The 24,067-nt window shown below is 41.6% G+C and overlaps 2 protein-coding genes across 2 annotated transcripts in view; both read right to left on the reverse strand.

Moving 5' to 3' along the window:
- The window catches only part of bcor (BCL6 corepressor), a 44,329-nt gene extending 39,114 nt beyond the window's left edge, over positions 1-5,215 (reverse strand). The window contains exon 1 of the mRNA XM_042425762.1: positions 5,132-5,215. The gene's annotated coding sequence lies outside the window, so the exon portion shown is untranslated. The remainder of the gene's footprint in view (positions 1-5,131) is intronic.
- Positions 5,216-5,266: 51 nt separating this feature from the next.
- Positions 5,267-24,067, reverse strand: part of si:dkey-100n23.5 (cyclic AMP receptor-like protein A) — a 50,491-nt gene continuing 31,690 nt past the window's right edge. Inside the window, exons 12-13 of the mRNA XM_042425766.1 lie at positions 16,381-16,528; positions 5,267-5,434 (exon numbers count right to left, since the gene is read on the reverse strand). Of these exons, the coding sequence (XP_042281700.1) occupies positions 5,267-5,434; positions 16,381-16,528 (316 nt within the window). The remainder of the gene's footprint in view (positions 5,435-16,380; positions 16,529-24,067) is intronic.

Here is a 24,067-nt window from a genome sequence, read left to right on the forward strand (position 1 = left end):
TCCTACACTCCGCTCAGGCAGCAGCAGCAGCAGCAGCAGCAGCAGAGCAGAGCCGAGCTTCTGTTAGACAGGACGCAGGGCAGCAGGGACATTTTATGGACACCGACGTCATGTCCATAATACTCCTGGCTATTTGAGCGGTTATTCTAACATTACACACACACATGTTGGGTGTTTTAATACTGATTCTGACTGACAACATATTTTGAAATCTGACTGTGTGTATAAGCAAAAAAACTAAGTAAATTAAATTAGAGGGATCCAGTGTTGTTACCCAGAAGGCTTTAAAACAATCAGTTAGTCAGTTGACTGAAATTAATTAAAATAAACATTTGTCATTTTTAAGCAAAAATCATTTGTCGGTTTCTAATAGTCTGATAGTAAACATGATGTATGTTTTTTGGGGGGTGGGGTTGGGGGGTTTAGGGGATGGATTATTAGTTGGACAAAACAATTTGACATTTGAACATGTCACTTGTTTGGCATTTTTCATATATTTTCTGACATTTAATTGACAAAACAATTAATCAAGAAAATAATCGTCAGACTCATTTATAATCAGAAGAATTGTGACCTGCAGCCCTAATTTAGACCTTGATAAAGAAAATATACAGAAAATATAATTTGAACAACAACTAGTAATTAAAATGTGGAACTTTGGTGTTTGCTCACTTTTACTGACTTTGTCTGGTGGCTGGTTGGAAGTGTCTTAGGTGGGTGGGCTCTGCTGAGGGAGTCTGGACTCATGACCTCAGTGTTTCTAAAGCCCTGAACGTATGGTTAAGACTGCAGCTATCAAATGAAAAGACCAAAAAAATCTCCCAGGGCCAATATCAAGTGAAAAGGAGCCCGAGTGAGCCTGTAAATGGTGGAAAAAAAGATGAATGATATTTTTTTCTCAATTCAACTACTGTGTATCACACTTTCTCTGGTAAGTAGCTTTACAACCAAGTAGACAACTTCACCTGAATTTTGTTTTTGAATCATCTCTAATCTCACAATGCTGCTGCTTCACCACTGATGAGCTTTGTTCAGCTCTGCTCTGAAAAAATGATCAGACATTCAAGGTCAGCCACAGGAGGAGAGTGCAGATTTCCTAGAAGCCCCGTCTTTATACAATCTATGTTCCTTTTCATTTGAGGCCACTGTAGAGTGTAATAAGCTCCCTGAACATTTGGAAAACGTGCTGAATGGTGTTAAAAATGGAAGCCATGTAAGCATTGATTTGACATTACAATCATCTGTATAAAACATAATGTATGTTCATTGACTATGTTTATGAAGTAGTTAAGAGTTGTTATATGTGTGTGTACAATACTAAGTGGGGTTGAAACATGATTATGGGAGTTATTATACGTTGCAGTTATTGTATTTTTAGTGTTTATGTTTAACTGAATGGCTGGATTAACCTTTCTGGGGGGCACCAGGGCAAAAAGATGCCATGGGGCCTCTCTTGTATTTGACTTGATTTTGACACATTGTCCTTCTACAAATAACCAAAAACCAAATGACAAGCTGTGAACCTGAAGAGCTTTTGGGGCCCGGGGGCAGTAGCTCAGTTTTAACTGGTTGGTTATCCAGCCTTAGCCCAAGGACTGCAGATGGAAATAAACTAGCTAAATCTGGTACAAAGAATCTCTTCTCTTCTTTGTGCAGTCACTGACAAAGTATTAATAAAATGAAAAAAAGCTAAAAATTAAGCCTTTAGTAATGGTGTATAGAACTTTTTTCTCCATCTATAAAAAACATTACATAGTGGAGCCCATATGGAAGAGCGGTACAGTAATCCCAATGTCAATTTGCATGTTGTGGCATGTCCTCCCACTTGCTCTCTCCTAATGTTTCCTGTCAGTTCTAAAGTCATTTGTCAAAGCAAAGGCAAAAATATCAAAAAGGGGATTAAAATAAGAGAGCAAAGTAATTACAGGATGAGTTTGGTGATATTCTTCAACAAATACTGTAACTAATTGTCCAAAAACTATAAGACACATAGGCCTAAATGAGCCACACTGTTGTACCAGGTGACATGTTCCTTCATTATGATGAACAAAAACTGTACATTTTGTTCATCATCGTCGTGTTGCCTAAATATTCACTAGAACACCAAATGTGTATTAATCCACAACTGAAAATAGTCCCCAACAAACGCACTTTTACTCCGGGTTGGAGTAGCAGTTGCTAAAAGCTATAATGCTCAGCTTCTTTAGACCATTTATGAGCATTTTTAAAATTTTTAAAAAGTTGTAAAGATTGATGTCTTCAAATGTGTTTGGGGGAAGCTAACAGGTAGGCTCTAAAACAGACTAATACATAGTTTGTTTTGGTCTTTTTATGGGGTTTGTTGACAATAAGAAAAGTGTAAAATAACACCAGACTCATCATTTAACCATACTGCAGCTCGTACGTTGAAAATATTTACATCTGGAACACAAAGATACTTTGATATTCCAGGTTTTGCGCCTGCTAAAATTACACTTTTACGTTTCTGAATTTGACTTCGGCCGACTGATTACTGCCACAAAAAGGGCTATTCCGCACATTCTTAAAATCACATATCGCAGGAATAAACAGCGCCGGTTCGATGCCAACAGCCTAAAGCAAAACAATTAAAACATTCCATGTAAAGGGCTACACAACAACTTCCAGTCAATTATTTACACATTTAAGACATCATTCAATGCACACTGTAATCTCCCCATTAACCTTCTCCAGCCTTCTATTTACTGTAAGCGGTGGGTGAGCAGAGTTTTTTTTTTTTTTTACACACCCGCCTGTAAATACTACTGGGCTCTAATAAACAGCAGACGAGGCTCCGTGTGGACGCTGCGCAGAGAAGCCACAAACACCAATCTGACCAGCCTCGCTTTCGCTCCGAGGTGACGGAGCTCCACCTTGTTTTTGAACGTCTGCTCTGCTGCTGTTGTCGCTTCTCCCTCTCCCTCTTTCCTCTCCTCTCTCCCTCCTTCTCTCCCTCTCTGTGCGTCATGGCCAGGTCATGGCCGGACTCCAACAAAGGCTCCGGTTTCTCGAGCCCCACGTGTGCGCGCGCAATCAGACACACACACACACACACACACACACACACACACACACACACACACACACACAGTAGGCACCAGAAGCACACAAACACAGATCTGACAAATGATAGGGTGGTGAGGCGAGGCAAGCTAATGGTAGGCAGTGTGCGCCTGCCGACATGCCCCTGGGCCGCGGGTGTTAAATTGTATCCAATTACAGAGCACGCGACAATATGAGGGGAGAATAATAATTCTTCTTGCGTGACAGGGAGATTTGCTTATTTCCCGGGCTCTTTATATGGAGATAGTGCGGGGCTCGAAACGTTCAAGCGTCTGTGGTAGAGCTGTGTGTGTGTGTGTGTGTGTGTGTGTGTGAAAGAAAACTCTGCTTTTCTGCAGGACATGGCGTGCATTTCATTAATTAAAATCCAGTTAACCAGATTTGGAGACTAGACAGGGGCCAGCAGGGTCCAACCAATAATTAATATCCATTATTTAAGCAGCTCAGGTCTAAGATGACTTTACATATATTCATAGACACACGGTGCGCACACACACACACATGGATGGACACACTCTTGACAAAAGGCAGGGCAGCGGCATGAGGGGATGAGGGATTGCATCAATGTGAAAATGAAATAAACACACCCAGTCTCAGCTTTGTTATGAAATGTCTCTCCTGCTCATTTATTTGATGGAGTGCACAGTCAAGTAAAACCGGCAACAGTGCCAAAAGAGGGGGTAAGGGCCTGGTGCAAGAAAGCGTTAGTGTGCGTGCGGCTCTGTGAACTGCGAACTAAAGTTGCACTCTGGTGTCACTGACGCCCGGCAGAAAAGTTCAACAACTCAAGGGTAAAAAGGGTCAAGTGTCGGTTCATTAGTTCAACTTGTCAGAGAGGCAGCTGACAGCCGGCAGCACGTGCCGACAGTGATGAAACCACCTAGATATGGGAAAAACCAAATGGGCTGAGGTTGAATATAAAGTGACTCTATTATCCTGCCAATCACACCTCAGTTATGTCCCACTCACCAACCCTGACAAGGGCCATGAGATGATGAACCATCAAAGGCTGTTGCTATGCAGTGGGTGCCGTGTATGTGTCATCTTTTCAGACCCATTTTGACAGGCACCTTAGAAATATGCATCTGTGTGTGTGTGTGTGTGTGTGTGTGTGTGTGTGTGAGGGGGGGGGGCTGTGTGTTGACAAATAACGTGTTTGTTAAGTTGTTCACAAGGCCATAAGTATGAACGTAAGAGCAGCAGGTTCGGACCAAGAAAAGCATTTCCTTCACATTCCAGTCCAAGGCACGTACAAAAATAGAGTGTACACTTAAATATATACAGTACATTGATCTGTTATAAATACAATATAACAAATAGCTGTAATAGTTCATAAAAAATACAAAACAATCTTCAAAGGAATACTTGTGCGAAAGTCGCAACAACAGTACTGCCATATGCAAAGAGAAACAAATACTGTCTGAGGAAGGAGAGACTCCTTGAAAGCAGCACTGGTGCTTTGGACTTATTTGCCACAGGGGGTCATCTTCACTATCTTTAAAAACCCCCCTTCTGTATTTCCACTGTACGCCACCCCCCCCACCCACCCCCCTCGGCAAAAAATTGATTAAGTAACAGGATCGATCTCAGTGTTCAGACGGGTGAATGTAGATGCTTTCACGCCTGACACAGGGAACATTTTAACAGGCCTGCTTTTCACCTCACCTGCAAATACTAAACTAACACCTTGTTACGATTGACTTCCAGCGGCCCTTAATGTTTTTTTTTTTTCTTTCATTTTTGTGGTAGTATGGCAAAACGCTGCAGAATGCAGGAGTCAAGAGTGAGGTGCAGAGAGAGAAACTGTTTTAAGACATATGAGATGCAGCAGATGCCTTTAACATTAGGAGGATCTTTAGAGCCGCTTCTCTCTTGCTCTTCTCTCATGGTAGTATTGCAGGGAGCTGCAGCTCTGTTCAGTATGTGTGTGTGTGCGTCTTTAGGATATTAAATAGTAAAGGATGGGGATTAATAATGGAACCTGACAGCTCATCTCCGGCTTCTATCTGCCTGACTGTCCCCCCAATCTTCTCTTCCATTCCCTCCCTACCTCTTTTTCCTCCCTCTCAGTTTCTAATCCGCTGCGTTCCTCTCTGGCTGTGACCCTCCCGCGTGCTTCTTCCCTCCAGCTCTTTTGTCTCCCTCTCTCTCTCTCTCTCTCTCTCTCTCTCTCTCTCTTCCTCTCTCAGGGCCCTCGGTCTTTCAGGGTCATGTCAGGCGAGTAGAAGAGCACGTTCGTGTCATCGTCGTCGTCATCGCTAAGGTCGACCAGGTCAGCTTGTGTGTAGCGCACCGCCCCGGGGTGGTACTCTCCAATCCGTGTCCTGTCGCACAGCCGCGACTGCAGAGCCAGCTAGTGCACACACACACAGACAGACACACATAGTTTGGAATTAACACATGACATGAGTATGTTCACAGTGAGCCAAGTAAATCTGAAAATGCAAGCTTTTCTCTTCGTTTTAGCCGCTGCAACCTTCAACTTTATGCAAACGTCCTTTAATGCAACAACCTTGAGAGAGGCGATCGTGATTGTTTTGAGTCCCTTAAAAAATGGACAGCTGTTTTTGTTTTCTACTCCACTCAACGATGTAAAAGAACCGTACTTCAAACTAAATGGAGGAAAACGTGATTGTTGTGGTCAACAGCTTCCCCAATCAATATGATGCAACTTGAACAACCAGGACCTGAATACGATGTGTGAAAACACATTGCTCGGGAAATTCACTACTTCCGTCATGCGCCAGTATAGTGGCAACAGGAGAAATTAAACGTGCAATCAGAGCTGAGTATGTTAATTACGATCTTAACGCTATACACAGTAAGACTTCAAATTTATCGTATTTTATTGTCTCACCGGCACCTGAAACAAGGGCTGTTCATGGAATAAACACCTGCTTAGGCGGCGCTCAGACCGACATTAGCTCTGCGTGAAAAAATGCAGCCCTTTTATTCATTTGAACGGGTGCAGTACGTTGACGCAGTGGGGGTGACACTGCAGAGGGCTTGGCAAAACAACGAAAAAGCTGAACAGGGTAAGCACATTCCTGGTGGATTACTTTCTAACATGAACGCTGTATTCGACTGTTTACCTCACAATTGTAATGATGAAAGATCAAACAGTTGCCGCCGTGATGACCTTCCTCTGTCTGTGAGTATTACAAACTGTTGTGCAGTGTTTTGGCGTCTGATAAGCCTCTAAATACATTAATCTGTAACTCCAGCTTGACTTCCTGAATTGGATTTCATTGTTACCACTTGTACCTTAAAACAACGCAGCCCCTTGCATTGTTTTAACGCAGGGCTGTTCTCAGTCTTAGTGTGGACGGGTAAAAATTTTGGTGTGGGACTTTTGGAAAACAATGAGTGGTTGGGGCTGTATGGCGGTAAATATAAAAAGATAACTTTCTGTCTCCTTTAAAGCTCTCTGATCGCTCATTCTAATTATCTAACTAATACACAACCAATCACACAACATGGGTGTTGTCATTAGGCTGTATTAATGTCGAGTGCGTCAGACAACCTCGCAATCATGAAACAGTGATTGTCATCTTTGTGCAACAGTGCTGTCCACCTGGTTAACAGGTAGCATTTATGACTCTCGATCCAATCATTATTTTATGCTCATTTTGTTGTCTGACAACAGAAACTGAAAAATATGTAAATGAGAACAACTACATTCTGAATTTGGCATTTTTCATACACAGTATAGGCGATCACAGAGAGCAGGATTGGGCAGAATGTTTAAAGTTTAACCAGATTGTGTCTGCCCCGCTCTTTAATATGTGATGGTTTTATTAACTCAACTGAAATGGGACGAGGGGAAAAAGATTTAGCCATTTACTATTGTTAAAACATTTCGGTGTGGACAAAAATAACCTGAAAACGCCTGTGTGGACGCACACTGCGTGTTCATAATTAGTAAGATTGGAATGATAGCGAGACATATGGGGATTGAAAGCAGCTTTTTGCTGCATGCACACACACACACACACACAGAAGAAGGAGTAAGAGGTGAGCTCATTGCAGAGCCACAGGCGGTTCAGCTGTATGGCTAGAATGCAGATCAATATCAGGGAAGGAGAGCGAGAAAGAGGTGGAGAGCGAGCGAGAGGGAGAGTACACAGGTGGGAGGGAGATGCAACACAAAGGAGAGAGGCAGAAATAATGTAAGAGAGATAAATGCCAGAGATGCTGTAGCAGAGTACAGGGAACAGAGGAGGCAGGCGAACAGACGCGCACAGAGATAGAGATACTGTAGAGATAGCAAAAGAGAGGGAGGAGGAGAACAGTCAAAGACTGCCACGGAAGAGAGCAAAAAAACAACAGAGAACTAGATAAAGCAAGAGATAGGCGGCAGACACTAGCACTTTTTCATGCACACAAGAAACCAGGTTACTGGGAGAAACTGGGTTACACAGGAAATTGGACATCAAATTCAAATGCACTGTAGTAACCTGGTTAAGTAAAATCTTTGTGTACATGCAGCAGTTCAGTAATGGAGGGGGCTAATTAGTGTAAGTTTTAGTTTTAGCTGAACTAATTCATTCAATTACATTTTTTTCAAGTAACTGTAAAATTTAACTGCAATCATTTTAGAGTTCCAGTCTTCTGCCACCACAATGAGCTTCAATTTTTATATTCTTTTCTAGAAACAGAAGTCGGTCCACGTTTCCTTGAGTTATACCACTTTCAGATAGCAGAAGTGTGTATGACATGCATCTAGTCTAGTCCAACGCGTGTTCAACCCTTGTTGGACCCATTCATGCCAGACTGTTGGACACTGGTCAAACCAGCGTTGTCGCCATTCACATAAGACAAGGTTCCAGCCCTGTATTACTATAGCATTTCCACATACGTTACTGCCTACCCAGGCATCGCATCTGACGTCAATAAGTGAACGTTGTTTGTACTCTGAGGAATGAACAACATGGAGCCGCTCCAGGCAATCATCTATTTATTAGGATTTATGTTTTTTTGTGCGACCACCTTATGAACCATTACTGCAACAAGTAATGCTCTCCTATCAGCTTCAATCAAAAGTACGATCAAGAAGAGCAGCATTTTTGGCTGGATCATGAACCAGGTGTGGAGCTGAGTTTATTTGTCTTAAGTGTTTACATCATTCTCAACACATTCTCACAACACATCTAATCAGATTACTGACTTGAAACCTGAGGACTCCATTCATGAGAAAATGGACCTGCATCAGACCTGCTTCCAACCCTGGTCAAGAGGAGGGTTGTGAAGGAGGGTCAGAGGACGCAGGCTGGCCCGTAGAGATAAACCCCAGATGTGTGGTTAACCATTGTCACTGGGTCGGTCTGAATGGGGTATAAGAGTGTGACGCTGTGCTGTTTTTAACATAATGTCCCCAGCAGCAGACAACACCCTCCCTTCTGCAACACTGATCCCAGAGAAACCAATCAGTATCCACAATGTTGTACAGGAGCAGTAACTTGATAATCAAACTGAATTGGCATTTAGTTGCACTTGATTAATTTATCCTGACATTGTGTTTGTCTTACTTGATTTCTTGATGGGAGTGGGGTTTTTTGTTTTGCCCTTACCAATCAGTAGTGAACAACACATCCACCTTGCCGAAGTCATTTTCAGTCAACAGAGGCTGTGATAGCAGTTGCTAAGATCAGTTAACTTGACATTTTTTCACAACGTTCAAAAAATATGTAAATTTAAGTTATATTTGTAAGACAACTTAAAACAGCCCATACAGCTGCGTTGGCCTCGTCCATGCTTGTCGCTGTTTATCTTACCATTTTTCATGAACGTAGCTAGATAGCTAGGCCGCTGTGTAGGAAGATCACATCCCTATTCTTAATCTTGCCTACTAAGCTCTGACTGGTCGACATTTTCTCCAACCATGGTAAACAGCCATTGATGGACAACCCACCAAATCTATTTAAACCACTGAACAAATCAGAGATGTGCTCACTGCTCCAGAGGTCTGGAACAAGCACACGGGTGCAGGTCTTTTGGAAATGAAATAGATTATACCATGTATTAAAAAAAATGTTTTGTCTTGCAAAGCTAGATATTAAATTACAAAATCCAAAATGTGCTGACACTGCATGTAGGGCTGCAAGTAACGACTATTTCCATTATCGATTAATCTGTCAATTTTATCGATGAATAGATTAGCTGTTTAGACTATAAAATGTCTATCTTCTATCTAATCTATCACTGTTTCCTAAAGCCCAAAGTGACATCCTCAAATGTCGTTTTGCCCCAACTAACAATCCACAAAGATATTCAATTTATTATCATAAAGGACTAAAGAAACCAGAAAATATTCACATTTAAGAAGCTGAAACCAAAACATTTCTAAAATGACTCAAAACAATTGGTGATTAATTTTCTGTCCATCGACTAATCTATTAATCGACTAATCGTTGCAGCTCTAATTGCATGGAGAGACCATGCGGGATCCTTTCAAGGCAAGTACAGCGAGGAGGGATCAACAACTCTTCCAACACACATATGGAATGTTCGTAGCCTATTAAGACAAACATGAAAAAATGTGAACCTATATCTTTTAAATGCATGTAAACTCACCGCACAGCAGACACAAGGACGAGAGAGAGACACAGACAGCAGGAGAGAAAGAAAGCGAGAGAGAGAGAGAGAGAGGAGGCAGTGTTGGGAGGGGAGGTGGTGTCTGGTATGAAAGCGCAGATTCGTTGCGTTGAGGAAGGAATGTTTTGATGCTGTTACAACTCCCCCACCCCACCACCACATTCACCACCTCCTTCACTCCCTTACCCCTCCTCTCCACCGCCAATCTCACACCTGATGTGAGGGGGCTGCTGGGAGTCGCATGCCAAGATGAATAACAACCGGCTGTTAGTCACGAACACACACGCTGCCTGTCTCTCTCTCTCTCTCTCTCTCTCTTTCTCTCGGTCATCTTCTTTCTTACCTTCTCTCTCTTTCTCTGACACGCACAAACCGCATTTTCTCTGTGATTTACGAACACATTGAGATTCCATTTCACTCTCTCGGTCTCTCTCTCTCTCTCTCCCCACTCACCACAGTGAAACATTGACATTTGGGTTGAAGGTCATACCACACATTCCACTCTTCCACATTGTGCTCATGACCCGTTATCAGCCTGGCTGCTGATACTGAGTGGGTGACAATATGTGTGTCTATGTCTGTGTTTGTGAACTAAGACCACAGAGATTTTTTTTCCCCCCTTTGCAGTTCAATATCAGCCTCGTCTCATATCCGCAGATACTGTCAATGTTTGTAGAGTGAGACAAATCTGTGGAGAACAGTATTGATTGTGGTGTTTATTGAAATGCAACCAATGAGTTTTGCGATTCAAATGTAAAAACATCTTCTTTCTGGTAAATTTCATCATTACACTTCCCTAAAAACTTAATTTCAGAATGAGCTGGAAGTCCAGTTATTTCTATTTTTACCATAATTAAGGGAATTTGATATTTAGGACAACAATAATTTCCTGTATGTATGATGCATGAACACTTTTGACAGACGACAACACTCATTTTGGAGAATTAAGTAGTCCGATTAAAAATTCTAAGGTAATTAGTTAATAGAGTTTTTGTCGGATTATAAAGTCAGCCAACTTAAACTTCTATGAAGTATTAAGTCTGCCTAAAGTCAAAATTCTTACATTGTTATTATGAAATACAGATTCATTGGTGATATGTTTTAAGGCTGCAAGGCTTTCATTATTGATTAATCTGCTGTACTTTGGTGTATAAGATGTCACACAATGGTGAAAAATATCATTACAATTTCCCACAGCAGTCTTCAAATTGCTTGTCCAAATAGTCCAAAACCAAAAGATATTCAGTTCTCTATCATTAGAAAACCAGCAACATTCATATCAGTGGATTTTTGGCATTTTTGCTTGAAAAATTAATACTATTGACACCTGTCTACACCGGATACATTTCAGCAACGTTTTTCAGTTGTCCATCTAACGCATATCTGATGGAGCAGATCTGCCTCAATTTTACTGGCAGAAGCTGTCTATACCAGCTGTATAACGGGCTGCACTCATGAATTACATGCGTAACTGCAACCTGAAGCATCTTTTTGGGCTTCAAGTCTATTTTCTTTCCTTCAACGTGCATAACAACATTGATTGTGTAATGGGCTGTGAGCACTGTCAAAATGTTGCAGACACTGACGGAGGACTGCAGCTGCTGCTGCTCTGCTGACATGCTGCTTACGCTACGCAGCCAGAGTAGACACAGAGTGAGAATCAACACAGCACTGTGCAGCGCTACAAAGCCGCTCATTGTTTTGATTATCCAGGCCGACGAAAATGTCAGCAACTGCTTCCAGCAACCTCACACAATCTAACTTCAGGCTACCTGCAAAACCCCAAACAGCAGAGAACTGAGGAAAAACAAGTCACTGATGAAGAAAGTCAAACACTTAGCTAGCCAAAGACAAAACCTGATATTTTTCTCAGCTTCTTGGCAGAGCAAATCAGAGCTAAATAAAGAGTGAATACCGGTCTAACGTTTAACTGGTGGCCAGAAACACAACTCCAATGGGATGCTCATGTTGTTCTGTTTCTGCTGGTGGTTTTAGTAGTCAGCTGTGTGCTAACTTGTTACAGCTGAAATACACCAGGCACGGACATGATGCATCACGTAGGCGGGGCGGAGCAGGGTATTTTACCTGCTACTCTGACTCCATCTTTGTAGCGTGTAGTTGCGTGCCAGCTCAGTTTTCTGAGGAGATTTCAAGTAGGATACTTCTGGAAATGGCTAAGTTAAAGCATTTCCCACTTAAACTACTGCAAAAATAAGACTTGTCTACATGTGTACTGTACATTTATTGTCTTATGTGCTTTCAGCTGTGCGTGATCCTTTCCATATTGCCTATTAACGTATGTAAACAAGGTGACTGAGCTTTGTCAAGTTTGAAGTTGCAAAAGACAAAGTACTTTACAGATTATGGGGACCTCCCACCCCCAACACATTTGCATCCCTCATGCTGGCTACATTGCCAGTATTTTTCCACATAGATGACCAGCTTCATCGCACGCATATTGAGTTTTGCCACGTGATAATGCAGTTGGTTATACAGGGTTTGGAAGCATAGGCTGATTTGCTGCCCCTGGTACAATGAGGTATTTATTTTAATCATTTTTAAACAGATTGTACTCGTTTTTTACGCAGTTCCAGTAGTTTTTACGTGTTGTAGGGCCGTGTAGCCATGTGTAGAGGAAAAAAAAAATTGATCAGCCACGTAAAAACAGAGTAACTATTAGTAGCTATTATTAATAGATAAGCAGTTTCCGTGGTCAGCGGAGCAGCTTCAGTTGATTTTAATGATACAGCAGATGTGTTGTGCCGTGTCCATGCCTAGTGTATTTCAGCTGTTAGTCTTAACAACTTGAGATTTAAATGCTCATCACTGCACGTCATTCTGCCCTCTAGAGGTTAGAAATAGCTTAATGTAGCTTTAAAACGTACAATCCAAATGTGTTAGTATAAAAAAATGTATTAGTTATAAAAAGTCAGTTAATAGGCGATTTGATAAACCCCTGAGAGTTGAGGTCACTCCATAACATTAAATAATATAAGAATTGTTAGAATGTAAAGACAAATTCTGTTTGCATTTTATCATACTGATAGAGGTGTAATGATGACATTATATGCATTTGGGACATTTGGATATATAATTTCTCAGAATGTGTTGCTGCTGTCTGTCTGATGGACACTGATATATATATGATATATATATACAGACTGATATATAATCCAGTCTCAATCCAGCCCATTGTACAGAGAGGAGACTAAGTGAATAAATCCACTAGAAAGTCAAGTAACAGTGATGGCTGACAACTGTGAAGTCTTCCTGTCTTGGTTAGCTCAGTTTTATTTCCTCCTGTGACTTTTTTGTCACAAATCCAGTCAAGGGCTGGGTATCAACTCAATACTTTTTGAGTACAGACCGAAATGTTTCCACAGATTTAAAGGGACATATTATACACATTTACAAGCTTGTATTTTTAATCTGGGGCTCTACTGGAATATCTTTGAATGATTTACAGTTTAAAAAAAGTCCTTGTTTATCTTATACCGGCCCGTTATGCAGCCCCTCAGTTAAGCCTCTGTCAGACTGTTTTAGCTTCTGTCTCTTTAAAGGCCCCCCTCCCAATGAGAGACCACTCTGCTCTGATTGGCCAGCTTTTGGAAGCTACCCATCAGCAGACACGGTCAACAAACCACGGAACAAACTATAGTAGTCGGATTTCACTACTTTTTCTCGTTCTTTATTCGAAATGTTAACTTCTCAAATATGTCTTTTCTTGTTCGAGCTGAAATCTGATCCGAAATTTGAGAGTGGACAACGCAAACAACATGGAAAAACCTTAGCAGCAAAGGCTACAAAACGGACGACTATTTATGGGCATGTGCAACAAGTTGATGTCAGCTCATTGTTAAGGTAGAAAAAACTGCGTTTAAAGCAGGTTGAAGCCTGGGCTTTTGACTTGCAGGGAGCATTTCTACTTATGTTAACCTCAGGTTTTGGAAATTTGACCATGTTTAGCATGAAAATAACAGAAAATCACAAAAAGCATACGCTGTCCCCTTTCATGAAAATTGTCCAGTACACAAAATTAGCATCGAACACTGATGTGTTCGAGAAATTCAAATTTTGCTAAAGAATCAATTAATAATACTGTTTCAGTTTGTGTGGTATTGGTGCTATCTTACTGGGTCAGTATCAAAAAATCTAATACTGATCAATTATTTTCCATTCTGACTACTACATGCTAACTATTCTTCCCAAAGAGCCTAGTGAGGCATCACGTTTCATTGTTGAAGTGATGATATGTGGGCTTCTGTATTGAGCCTCTCTCTGCTGTAGGTCAACTGTTTAGGCTCCAATTTGTGAAAACTGGTCTATGATTTTCTGAACTTCTGTAAAAGAAGAAAATCGGCTCTCACATCACAATAATTGTTTTCATAAATTGTCAATTAACGATTTGATTAAAACATCACTCAACCCTTGTGCATCGCTGAGTTTCACAAGGCTGTTAATCAATCTCAATGACTGAACAGTTATTTTACCAGGCACTGAGGTTGGTGGCTTTCAAAATTCAATTTCTGCATCGTGATACACTAGCTCTTGACTGTGTTCTCTATCTGCTCTTATTAGCCAGCTTATTCATCTGAAAGAGGAAAATCTAGCTTCACCTCTTCTGTTAATTACAGTTCAGACAGAGCATGGTCAGAGACCTGTTGATATTGATATCGCAATTCCTCTATTATGATAGAGATGAATCCTTTGATTAAGATTATTATACACAAATTTTCAATAAACCCAGTAAGAAAACATCCACCAAGTAAAAATAAATGACTTTTTTATTTTGTCTGGTTCTCATCACTGAGTGATTAAGTCTCCCATGAGACAATCTCCTCCAACATCTGTGCATTCTTTTAAGCCCTTAATTGACCACCTGATTATAGACAGACCTCGTTTATAGAGCCTTAAAGAGCCTTTAACAGAGAATGGTCAATACTGCTAATGTTAGTATGTAGAATTATTTCACAAAACAGCTTTCAACAACCATTTATAAAATCTGTAGGAGGGGAATCCATCAACTAAAACAAGATTTACACTGTTGTGATGAGCTGAGTGTGTTTTTTCATATCTATCCTTAAAAATTAATTAATAATTGATTCTACTTAACCTGACAACTGAAAACAACACCAGCAGCAGCACACAACATTTCAAACATGCAAGGACTGGAAAACCAGCAGGTTAAACTTTTCACTTACCCACTGATATATCTCATCATCTACTTGATGGAATGGCACATAATTTCATAATTTTAATTTCATTCATGCTTTGAGGTTTTGGTTTTGAACTGTATAAATTTGACTTGAATGAAATGGTTTGATTTTCCCTTAAACTTTCATCTAGCATCATCAAGTCAAAATCTTGATTTGTTCAATATTTTGGTTCATGAGCAAATACTCGCAAAACTAATGACATTCCCATCAGCCTCAGCTGTAATTTGTGTTTAGTAATAATTGGCACATGTTGGCATGCTGAAATAATATTTTGATTATACTATATTTTTGTTAATCATCTTACAAAAAAATTCTCTAATTGTTCTGTTCAGTTATATGCAGATGACACGATTATATACACAAAGAAATAATAATCTCACATTAAACAAGCAGAAGTCTTGTAGTATGCTGTTTGATACTATTTATAATCTTAATCATTCACCTGCTGAGTTGGCTATTAATTTTACTGACGGGTCTCCCCTTATTAACATTGATAAATTTAAATATTTGGGACTTTGGATTGATTCCGAATTTTCTTTTAGGCCTCATATTGATTTTATCAGAAATAAAACAAATGCTAGTTTCAGGATGCTCTATCGGTCAATTAATAGTTTTACTCTCCAAGTAAGAAAACACATTGTCAAACAGCTTTTATTTCCCATTATTGATTATGGTGATGTCATATACCAGACCACCTCTGAAACACATCTTCATCCTTTAAATGTAGGCTACAATAATATTTGTAGATTTGTCCTTGGATGTCCTTACCGCCCACATCATTGTTTGATGTACGACACACTGGACTGGCTACCACTTTACTCTTGGAGACAATTTCATTGGTTGCTCTTTGTTTTCAAATGCATTTACTTTATGCTTTATACTTAAAATAGCTTTTAGTTCCAGTCAAATCATCATATTCACTCAGACACACTCAACATCCTTTTTTATTGTGCCTTGAATATTTAAAGAAACTGGGAGACGTGCTTTTAAGTTTAAAGCACCATCAGTCTGGAATAATTTGTCTAACTCACTCAGATCAATTATTTCTTTCCATGACTTCAAGACGTCTTTGCTTGTTTGTCATAAATTTACTTGTGTTTGTCTTTGATTGTATACCTCCACTTCTAGTTCCTAAGTAGACTCAGTACTTTGACATAATGTTATTTGGTCTGTTCATTTATTTTTTTTCTCGTTCATTTTTTGTACAGATGACACTTGTAGGAGATGTAGTGGATGTGGTTTAGGATGGTGGGAGAGCCCTTATGTGTATGTCTGTGTTGATGTTACTATGTTGATTGTTTTGTGTCGCTGGATCTATTATCATTATTATTATGTATTTATTGTTTTGTTTTTTGTTTAAATGTTTGTTAACTTTCAAGGGGTTTATCCTCTTATTAAACTTTTAAATAAATACCGACATGGTAAATATGGTAAATACTATACTGGCTGAACATCAGCATGTACATGCCTGTGTGTGCAGTTGTTATACCTGCATGCCAGTAGGGCTCAGTAGGCTCCACCAGTCCCTATCCAGGCCAAAGACAAAGGCATTGGCCAAGCCGTGGAGTGGCGCTGACAGGACGTGCAACAGGGTCAGCGAGAAGGATGGATCCTGCGGGTAGAAGGCATTATGGAGCCTGGTGGAAAGAAAAGAAAGAGAGACAGAAGTGTTGAGTTCATCCATTAAAAACAAGTTGTAAATAAAGAGACAACCTGCAAAAGAACTTCAAAAAGGCAGGAAAGAGAGGCAAAAAGAGAAAGGCAGAGAGTGAGAGCTTGATAGAGCAACAGAAAGAGGGAAAGAGAGAAAGAAAGGACAAGTGAGTGACAGAGTGAGTGACAGGGTGAGAACGAGAGGTAATGAGAGCGAGCGTCAGAGGCAGAAAAAGAGGGAGAGAGGGAGAGGAAAAGGGGAGGGCGAAAGAGCGAGTGAGCTTTATATCAGCGTTTAAGAGCCCATTAGGCAGCGTGAGACGGCTGGGCTGACACATTCTTGGCTGCCGCTTCGACAGCACGCAGCACTTTACAAGGACAGGGAGAAGTGTAGCGCTCAACTCCCTTCCTCTCCTTCCCTCCTCTTTCTCTCATCTCAGTTTCCTGCTTCTCCTGGCCACAATTTCACTGTCCCATCTTCTCCCCCTTTTTCATTCAACGCACGTTTCCCCGCACACTGCTTCCCCCTTCTCCAATATCCCTCCCATTTCTTTGCATTGGGTATCATCTGTCTGGATATCTCATTTTCATCTTGACTCATGAGGGTGATCCTCTATTCTTTTCTTCTCAATTCCCCTCTCTGTGCCTATCTCTCTGGAAGCCTGGGGCATGACTCGGAGGAGAACCTGATATTGTGTGGTATGGTGGCAAACTAATGGCTGCCTCTGAGAATGATGCTCCTCAGCCATTAACCCTGGATTAACCCTGTATTAGCGCTGCTCGCCGGGTTAGCCTGCCACTAATGTCTTTTATTGATCTATTAGTGAGAGAATCAAACCGTACACTGCTCACAGCGTTTTTCGTGTGTGTGTTGTTTCTGGGTTTGGGTGTGCAGAGTGAACTAAGTGGCCATGGTGGTTGACCTCAGGGTCGAAAAAGTCATCCTCATGCTACTTGTGTCCCGCAGGGGAGGAAGACACAAACCCAACCATTTGAGAAACCAATGCTGTATTGTGGTTAGATGGAGTTACATGAGGCGCTGCAGTGACTCATCTCTAAATGACCGACACTATCAGAGGGTGAGACTCATCTGCAGCTATTTAAAGTAATGATGATTTCGATGAAATCTTTGGTAACAGCGCTGCTGGTATGTTTTGAACCATTTCCCCGTTTTTCACTTCACAACCATGTTGTCAATATTGTGACATTACTGGACAGGCTATAGCGACACCAGCCAAGCAACTACAATTAAGGAAGAAATTTCACCAGAATTTGAATTTTCCGCAATTTTAAAATGATAACTCCCTGGGAATATATCACTCTTTTCCCAAGATTCCCAGAATTTGTTGCAGACTGAAATTTGATTTTTTAGAACTGAGGGAAATAAATTATATAATGATATTTATCCAAATGCAAGTGTTTTTCTTAAATATTGATTATTTATGTGGTAGAATAGCATTTCTCTTTTAAAGTAGACCATCTCTGAAAAAACAAACTGATTGTCTTTGATTTTCTGCTGAAAATAAAAATGTCTCAAAATCTCTGATGAAGCTAAGGACTCATCCTGAGGATCCTGAGGCCACTATTGGATTCTGACTGATCCTGTCGCTGAGTTGGAAGATTTAAATAATTAATGAAGTTGCCCCTGCTATGTCACGTGTATAAAAATGCCACAGCACCTCTCTCAATTTGGAGATGCACATATCGATCCTGCTGCTGTGTATTCAATAAACCCAAAGGAGATAATACTACATACACAAACAGTAGTGGGCAAGGAACAGAGCATCAGTACGGAGTTGCTGCAAAACCCTGGATTACATTCAGTGACTTGTTAACGACATTATTGGTAAAACTCATTAATCTCGTCACAGACTCTGCCTTGAGCACTTTAAAAGTTGAATTCCAATGGACATTTCAACCTGCAATCAATGCGGTATGTAGTGAAAAATTAAAGAGGCAAAGAACAACACATGAAAAGTTCTGTTCGTTTGTAAAGGACTGAGTGTGTGTGTGCGCCTCCACCAATTAAAGTCACACAAATTGTGGCTTTTGTGCTCACTGTGATGTTTATTGTGCACCAATGTTGGTAATGAAAATGCTGTGTGCAGAGGTAGCCTATATAACCTGTATTCATTTTAATCAACGAGTGGCTTTGTCGCTTCTTCCAAGTTGGCATGATATTTGTTTCCCGGGGAATCCCGGGTTCTCAATCCCCAGCATTCAACCCTAGTGAAACCCTAGTGGGTTGTTCATTAATCACAGTGTTGGTGGTTTAGTCCCTGGCTCCTCCTGTCTTCCCCATGTCTAAGTGTCCTTGAGCAAGACACTGAAGCCCAAATTACTTGGCTTGCATGGACATCAGTGTGTGAGTGTGTGAATGGGTGAATGAGAGGCTTTGTCTACTACGGTAGAAAAAGGGCAATAAGTACATTCCATTCACCATTTACTGAACAATAAACAGAAAATCACAAAACAGGAAAGTTTATTCAATTGTTAAGAATCCTTTTAGTATTATATATATATATATATATATATATATATATATATATATATATATATATATATAGTAAAAATGGGCTCCATTTAACAAATCTTGCAAATATTAGAATAAGAAGCATTACAAAGATTTGAATAACATTGAAATCCATGTGTTATTTTGTTCAACCTGCGTCATGTTTTAGGAGTGAAGTGGCTTTAGATAACATCTGCATCTGAGATGTTCCCTTTTCAAGTGTGTTTTCAAGTGTTTTTTCAAGTTTTTACTATTTTCCAACAGCATTTACATTTAGCTTGATTGTCCTCTATTATGTTGTTAACTGTGTGTCCATATGATGGCATCTTTTTATTCTATACCAGCTCTTCTTCAATAGCACCTGTGTGTCAAACTGTAGATTCTCCAGCATTTGAGAGATTTTCAGTAAATTTTCAGTTTATTGCGTAACCTTCAACAGTATGAATGTCAAAATTGGTGCACCTTTAAATTACAGGTTAGAGGCACTTCTACTTGGCCACACTAAGCCACCACATAAGTTATGAGGTTTTTTTTTTGTTGTTAATTCTCTGAAAACCCAGTGAGAACCGCAGGTGAACAGCACAGAAGATGATTATGGAGATTCCTCCACAAATCTGGTTATAATCCTCTCTTATCCTCTTTTGCAGCACGAGGATGTAAGGTTTATTTGCTATTAATCTGTCTCCACTTGCCTTCCAACTACCTTTTGAAAAAGTTGTGACAGGAAAGAAACCACAGGATGTGTTGGCCGAGGGTTTGAAACCAACCTGTAATGAGAAGCTACCTGCCGTAAGTCATTCTGGGTACGGGTGTCCACTAAATGTCTAAATGCAGCTCAAAATAAAACCAGTGGTGCGGCTAGTGGAGCGTACAGTGGCGTGTTCTGGCACTTGTCAGAGTAAGGACCATTTTAGAGCGACGCTGCCTGTTTTCTGGGTTAGCCTACCGCTGTATCTCCGAGGACCAGACCAGCTGCTGCTCACATTCATTTCACTTCCCATTAAAGGTGAAATAAATCAGGAGTCCCCGCACAACCTCCTTAGAGACGCAGGAAGCACACACACAGAGGAGGTCTGACACATGCGGACATACATAAACACACACATCCCTGCCTGTACGTGTGCGGAGAGGTGTGTACATTAAGCATAACCTAGGTCATATGTATTGAGGTTGTCAGGTGGAGAGGAAATGCTGTGGATGTGTGTGTGTGTCTGCTTGTGTGTGTGTGTGTGTGTGTGTGTGTGTGTGTGTGTGTGTGTGTGTGTGTGTGTGTGTGTGTCTCTCTGAACAGTGCAGCGGTGAGAGTGAGTGGGTCTGTGTGAAGGGGGGCTATTTCTGGCGTCTCATTTTTTTTCCCTGTTGCCGCAAAGAAACGCGATCGGCGTCCGGGAAACGAGAGCTGGCAGCAAGCAATCATCTGCCTGCCACACACACACACACACACACACACACACACACACACACACACACACACACACACACAAACACACACACACGCAGCACCTCGCAGCGCCGAGCAACACGCGCCATGGCAACGGAACAGCCGCAATTAGAGGCGAAGAGCCTTTCCCCTCCATCGAGGGAGAGACGGAGAGCGAAATGAAAGGAAGAAAGAAAGAGCGGGCGCGCGAGAGAGAGAGAGAGAGAGTAAGAGAGACAGGAAGGTGGGGGGGCCGGCAGAGACGAGTGTCAGAGAAACAGCACTGCACAGGAAGGAGAGAGGGAGAGTGGAAGAGGAAGAACACAATAAAGAGGTGACAATGTGCAAGAGTGAGGCTGTGAAGGGGAACGAGGGCCGAGAGCGATGGTGGAGGAGGAGGAGGAGGAGGAGGAGAGAGGAGGGGAAAGGGCTGAAGGAGTGAGGCTGAATGGAAAAGACTAAAAAGCAGAGGAGACAGCGAGCGAGGAAGAAGAGGAGGAGGAGGAGGAGGAGGAGGAGGAGGAGAGATATCAAAAAAGACAGATTGCAAGACATGAGCGAGACAAACAAAAGCGATTACGTGCGAGAGAAACCAAGATAAGAAGAGAGGAAGAAAAAAAGGCGAGGAGGTTAGATAGAGAGAGAGGGGAGGCGTGTGGAGGAGGAGGAAGAGGAGGAGGAGGAGGAGGAGGAGGAGGAGGGGGGTAGGCTGTTTCTCCTGTGTGAGCCGGGCTAATGAAAGATGAATGAGGGAGGCAGTGGTGGGAAGGAGAGTGTGGCTGCGGGCGATGCCTGGCTGAGCTGCTGTGCGTGTGTGTTTGTCAGGGTTTGTGTGTGCGGGGTAGTCGAGCGAGTCTCACAGTTGGCTGACTGGTGTTGGACAACAGGGATGATATTGTGTATACTGGAGGACTCAGGAGCAAACGGTCAACAGCAATGAACATACATGCGCGCACACACTCATAGAACGAGTTAAAACGTCGCTCTAAGCGTTGAGTTTGCCACCACCTGTAAGCATGCAGTCAGTCATTAGTACTCTGACGGCGTCTCCGAGCCGCGCTCACATATTCAGACCTTCCATCTATCATGCTGTCAGTCACTCTTTGAACCCGTCTCTCTCTCACCCTCCAGATTCTACACAAAATCCTTCATCCGCCTCTCCCTTTCTCTTCCAATATCCCACTCTGCCAGTCTATACCACCATCCAGCCATCAATTTCCCTCTTTCAGTGTTCACCTTTTCGTCTGCCTTTAATTGTTGTGCCGCACATCCTCAGAGCTGTGAGTGAAACGTACAAGACGAGAACTCCTTCTCTGAGAGTAGAGGGCGGCCAGACAGAGAAGTCATCCTGACCCCGATCGCACTTCCTCCTCTCTTTGACTGCCTAACGTCTTTTTTTTTTCTTCTTCTTCCAGACGAATCACACGCTTCAAAGTGCCAAAACAAGGCCCTAGTGCTGCCCGCAGCGCTGCTGCTGACAGAAAATCTGAACTTTTCTCTGACTAAAAGGGAAAATTCTGCCAAAACGTGCTTAATCCCTTGACTCCCTGGGAGGTCAGAGAGTGATTCCTGAATTTATTTCAGCTCTCCTAAATGTTTTGCTGCTGACCACATTAGACAAAACATTGGCAAGTTATTAAGCCAAGGAAGATGTTATGATACTAAAATGTATTTCTGAGGATAAATCTTATTGTACATGAATAAAAAAAGTTAAAGTAACACCTCTAATTATACCCACTGGAGAGCATACCTGCAGTTTGCAGACAGTTTTTTTTGGCTCTTTAAGACCCCTTGAACGCCCCTGAAATTAAATTTAGGTCCAATTTGACAAATAAAATTCCAAACTACCATGACAAAACATTCTCCACAAACACACATTAGCATACTAGAATTGCCACAGTTCAATAATGTCTAATTATGCTTCATAATGCCTTGGGGCATGATATGCTTTTATCAAATCTGAAGCAAGTATAATTCACTTATCAAATCCAAATCCTTTTAAATGCATTATCAGATCTGTTTAGTTTTAATTGTCAACTATTTAAAGTAACAAAACTTATAAGGAGCTAATTTAAAAAAAAAAAAATAAAACTCAGTAACTCACTAAAACGGACTTATGGATACACTGGTTCAAAAGGTTCTGTTGGTTGTTGTCTTTTGTGCATGTGTGACAGCCTTTAAGGCAGCACAAACTAAGAACAGGCTTTTCATTGTTCAGTGACAACATGTGATCAGCCACTCAAATGTGCATAAAGCTCTGATGCTTGTGGACTATCAGCAGGAATATGGTGCACTCTATAGATATGGAGACAGACAGTGTGACAGTATCTAAACAAACCATGCATGTGTTGTGCGAGTGTCTGTGTGCACATGCACTACAATTGAAAACTGGAACATAATCTACTTTGATCACGGGGTCAACATGGGGATAATTGTCACAGCTTAGGGTATGACTCCCATTATACACACACCCACAGATGCACAGCACACGCGCGCACACACACACACGAGCACGCGCTCCCATCTCCTGTCAACCGCCTGTGCCAACACTTCACCGAATATTTCTGGAATCAGGCTGAAACATACAAACAAGAGGCATGGTGTGCCGAAACAAAGCGCACACACACACACGCATAAACATGTGAGCACAAGCGCACACACACGCCTGCATGGGTGCACGCGCACACACACACACACACACACAGTAACAGACAAAGAGGCATACACAGACCCTGGGGACTGAAGCGGCTAACGTTCACCAACAGAATAAAACCCAAACAAAGAGACATCCTGTTTCCTGGAACACAACACCACTCAACCCTCTGTGCTGGGAGCAGCCAGTAAACACACACACACACTCACACATGCACAAAATCTGTTCATCGTACATCGCCACGTATGTGTTTCCCCGCGCCTGATTCATGTACTGGCGTGTGTCTGTGTGTCCAGCGATGCCACAGGCTGTGCCTTTGAGTGTTTGTGCACGTGAGTTTATCCTTGTGAGTGGATGTAGCTCTGTGTGTGTGTGTGTGTGTGTGTGTGTGTGTGTGTGTGTGGTGTGAGAGAGAGAGAGAGAGAGAGAGAGTGTGAGTGAGGAGGGAGGGAGAGCAGATGATAGAGTAGGCTTTAGCGATTCCCCGGAGTGTGAGGCAGCGTTTACGGCACTCTCAGAGCAGCCAGAGTGATGAATATTTAAAGACGTGCCTGAAAGAGCAGAGGGAGGGTGAGCAGAGTGTGAGTGTGTGTCTGCGTGTGTGCGTGTATGTGTTTGTGTTTGCACGCGCCACTGAATGCGTGCACGTACCTAAGTGTGTGTGAGGGAGGTTATCTACTATCTCTTTTAGCATTTATGCGTGCATGTGTAGACCATATGCATGTACATGAACGTATATATACGCCTATATGTGCCTGTATGTGGTTTGTATGTCTGTATAAGGGTACATGTATTTATATAGGGCTTTATATGTCTGTATATAGGGATTTATAGTTGTATGTATAGTTACTTTGCTGTATGTGTGTTAATGTTTGTATGCCTGTGTATGGGCATGGACAAATATGTGTGTATGAGTATTTTATGTTTGTATATTTATG

The sequence above is a fragment of the Thunnus maccoyii genome, chromosome 11, assembly GCF_910596095.1.
Source record: "Thunnus maccoyii chromosome 11, fThuMac1.1, whole genome shotgun sequence".
NCBI lineage: Eukaryota > Metazoa > Chordata > Actinopteri > Scombriformes > Scombridae > Thunnus > Thunnus maccoyii.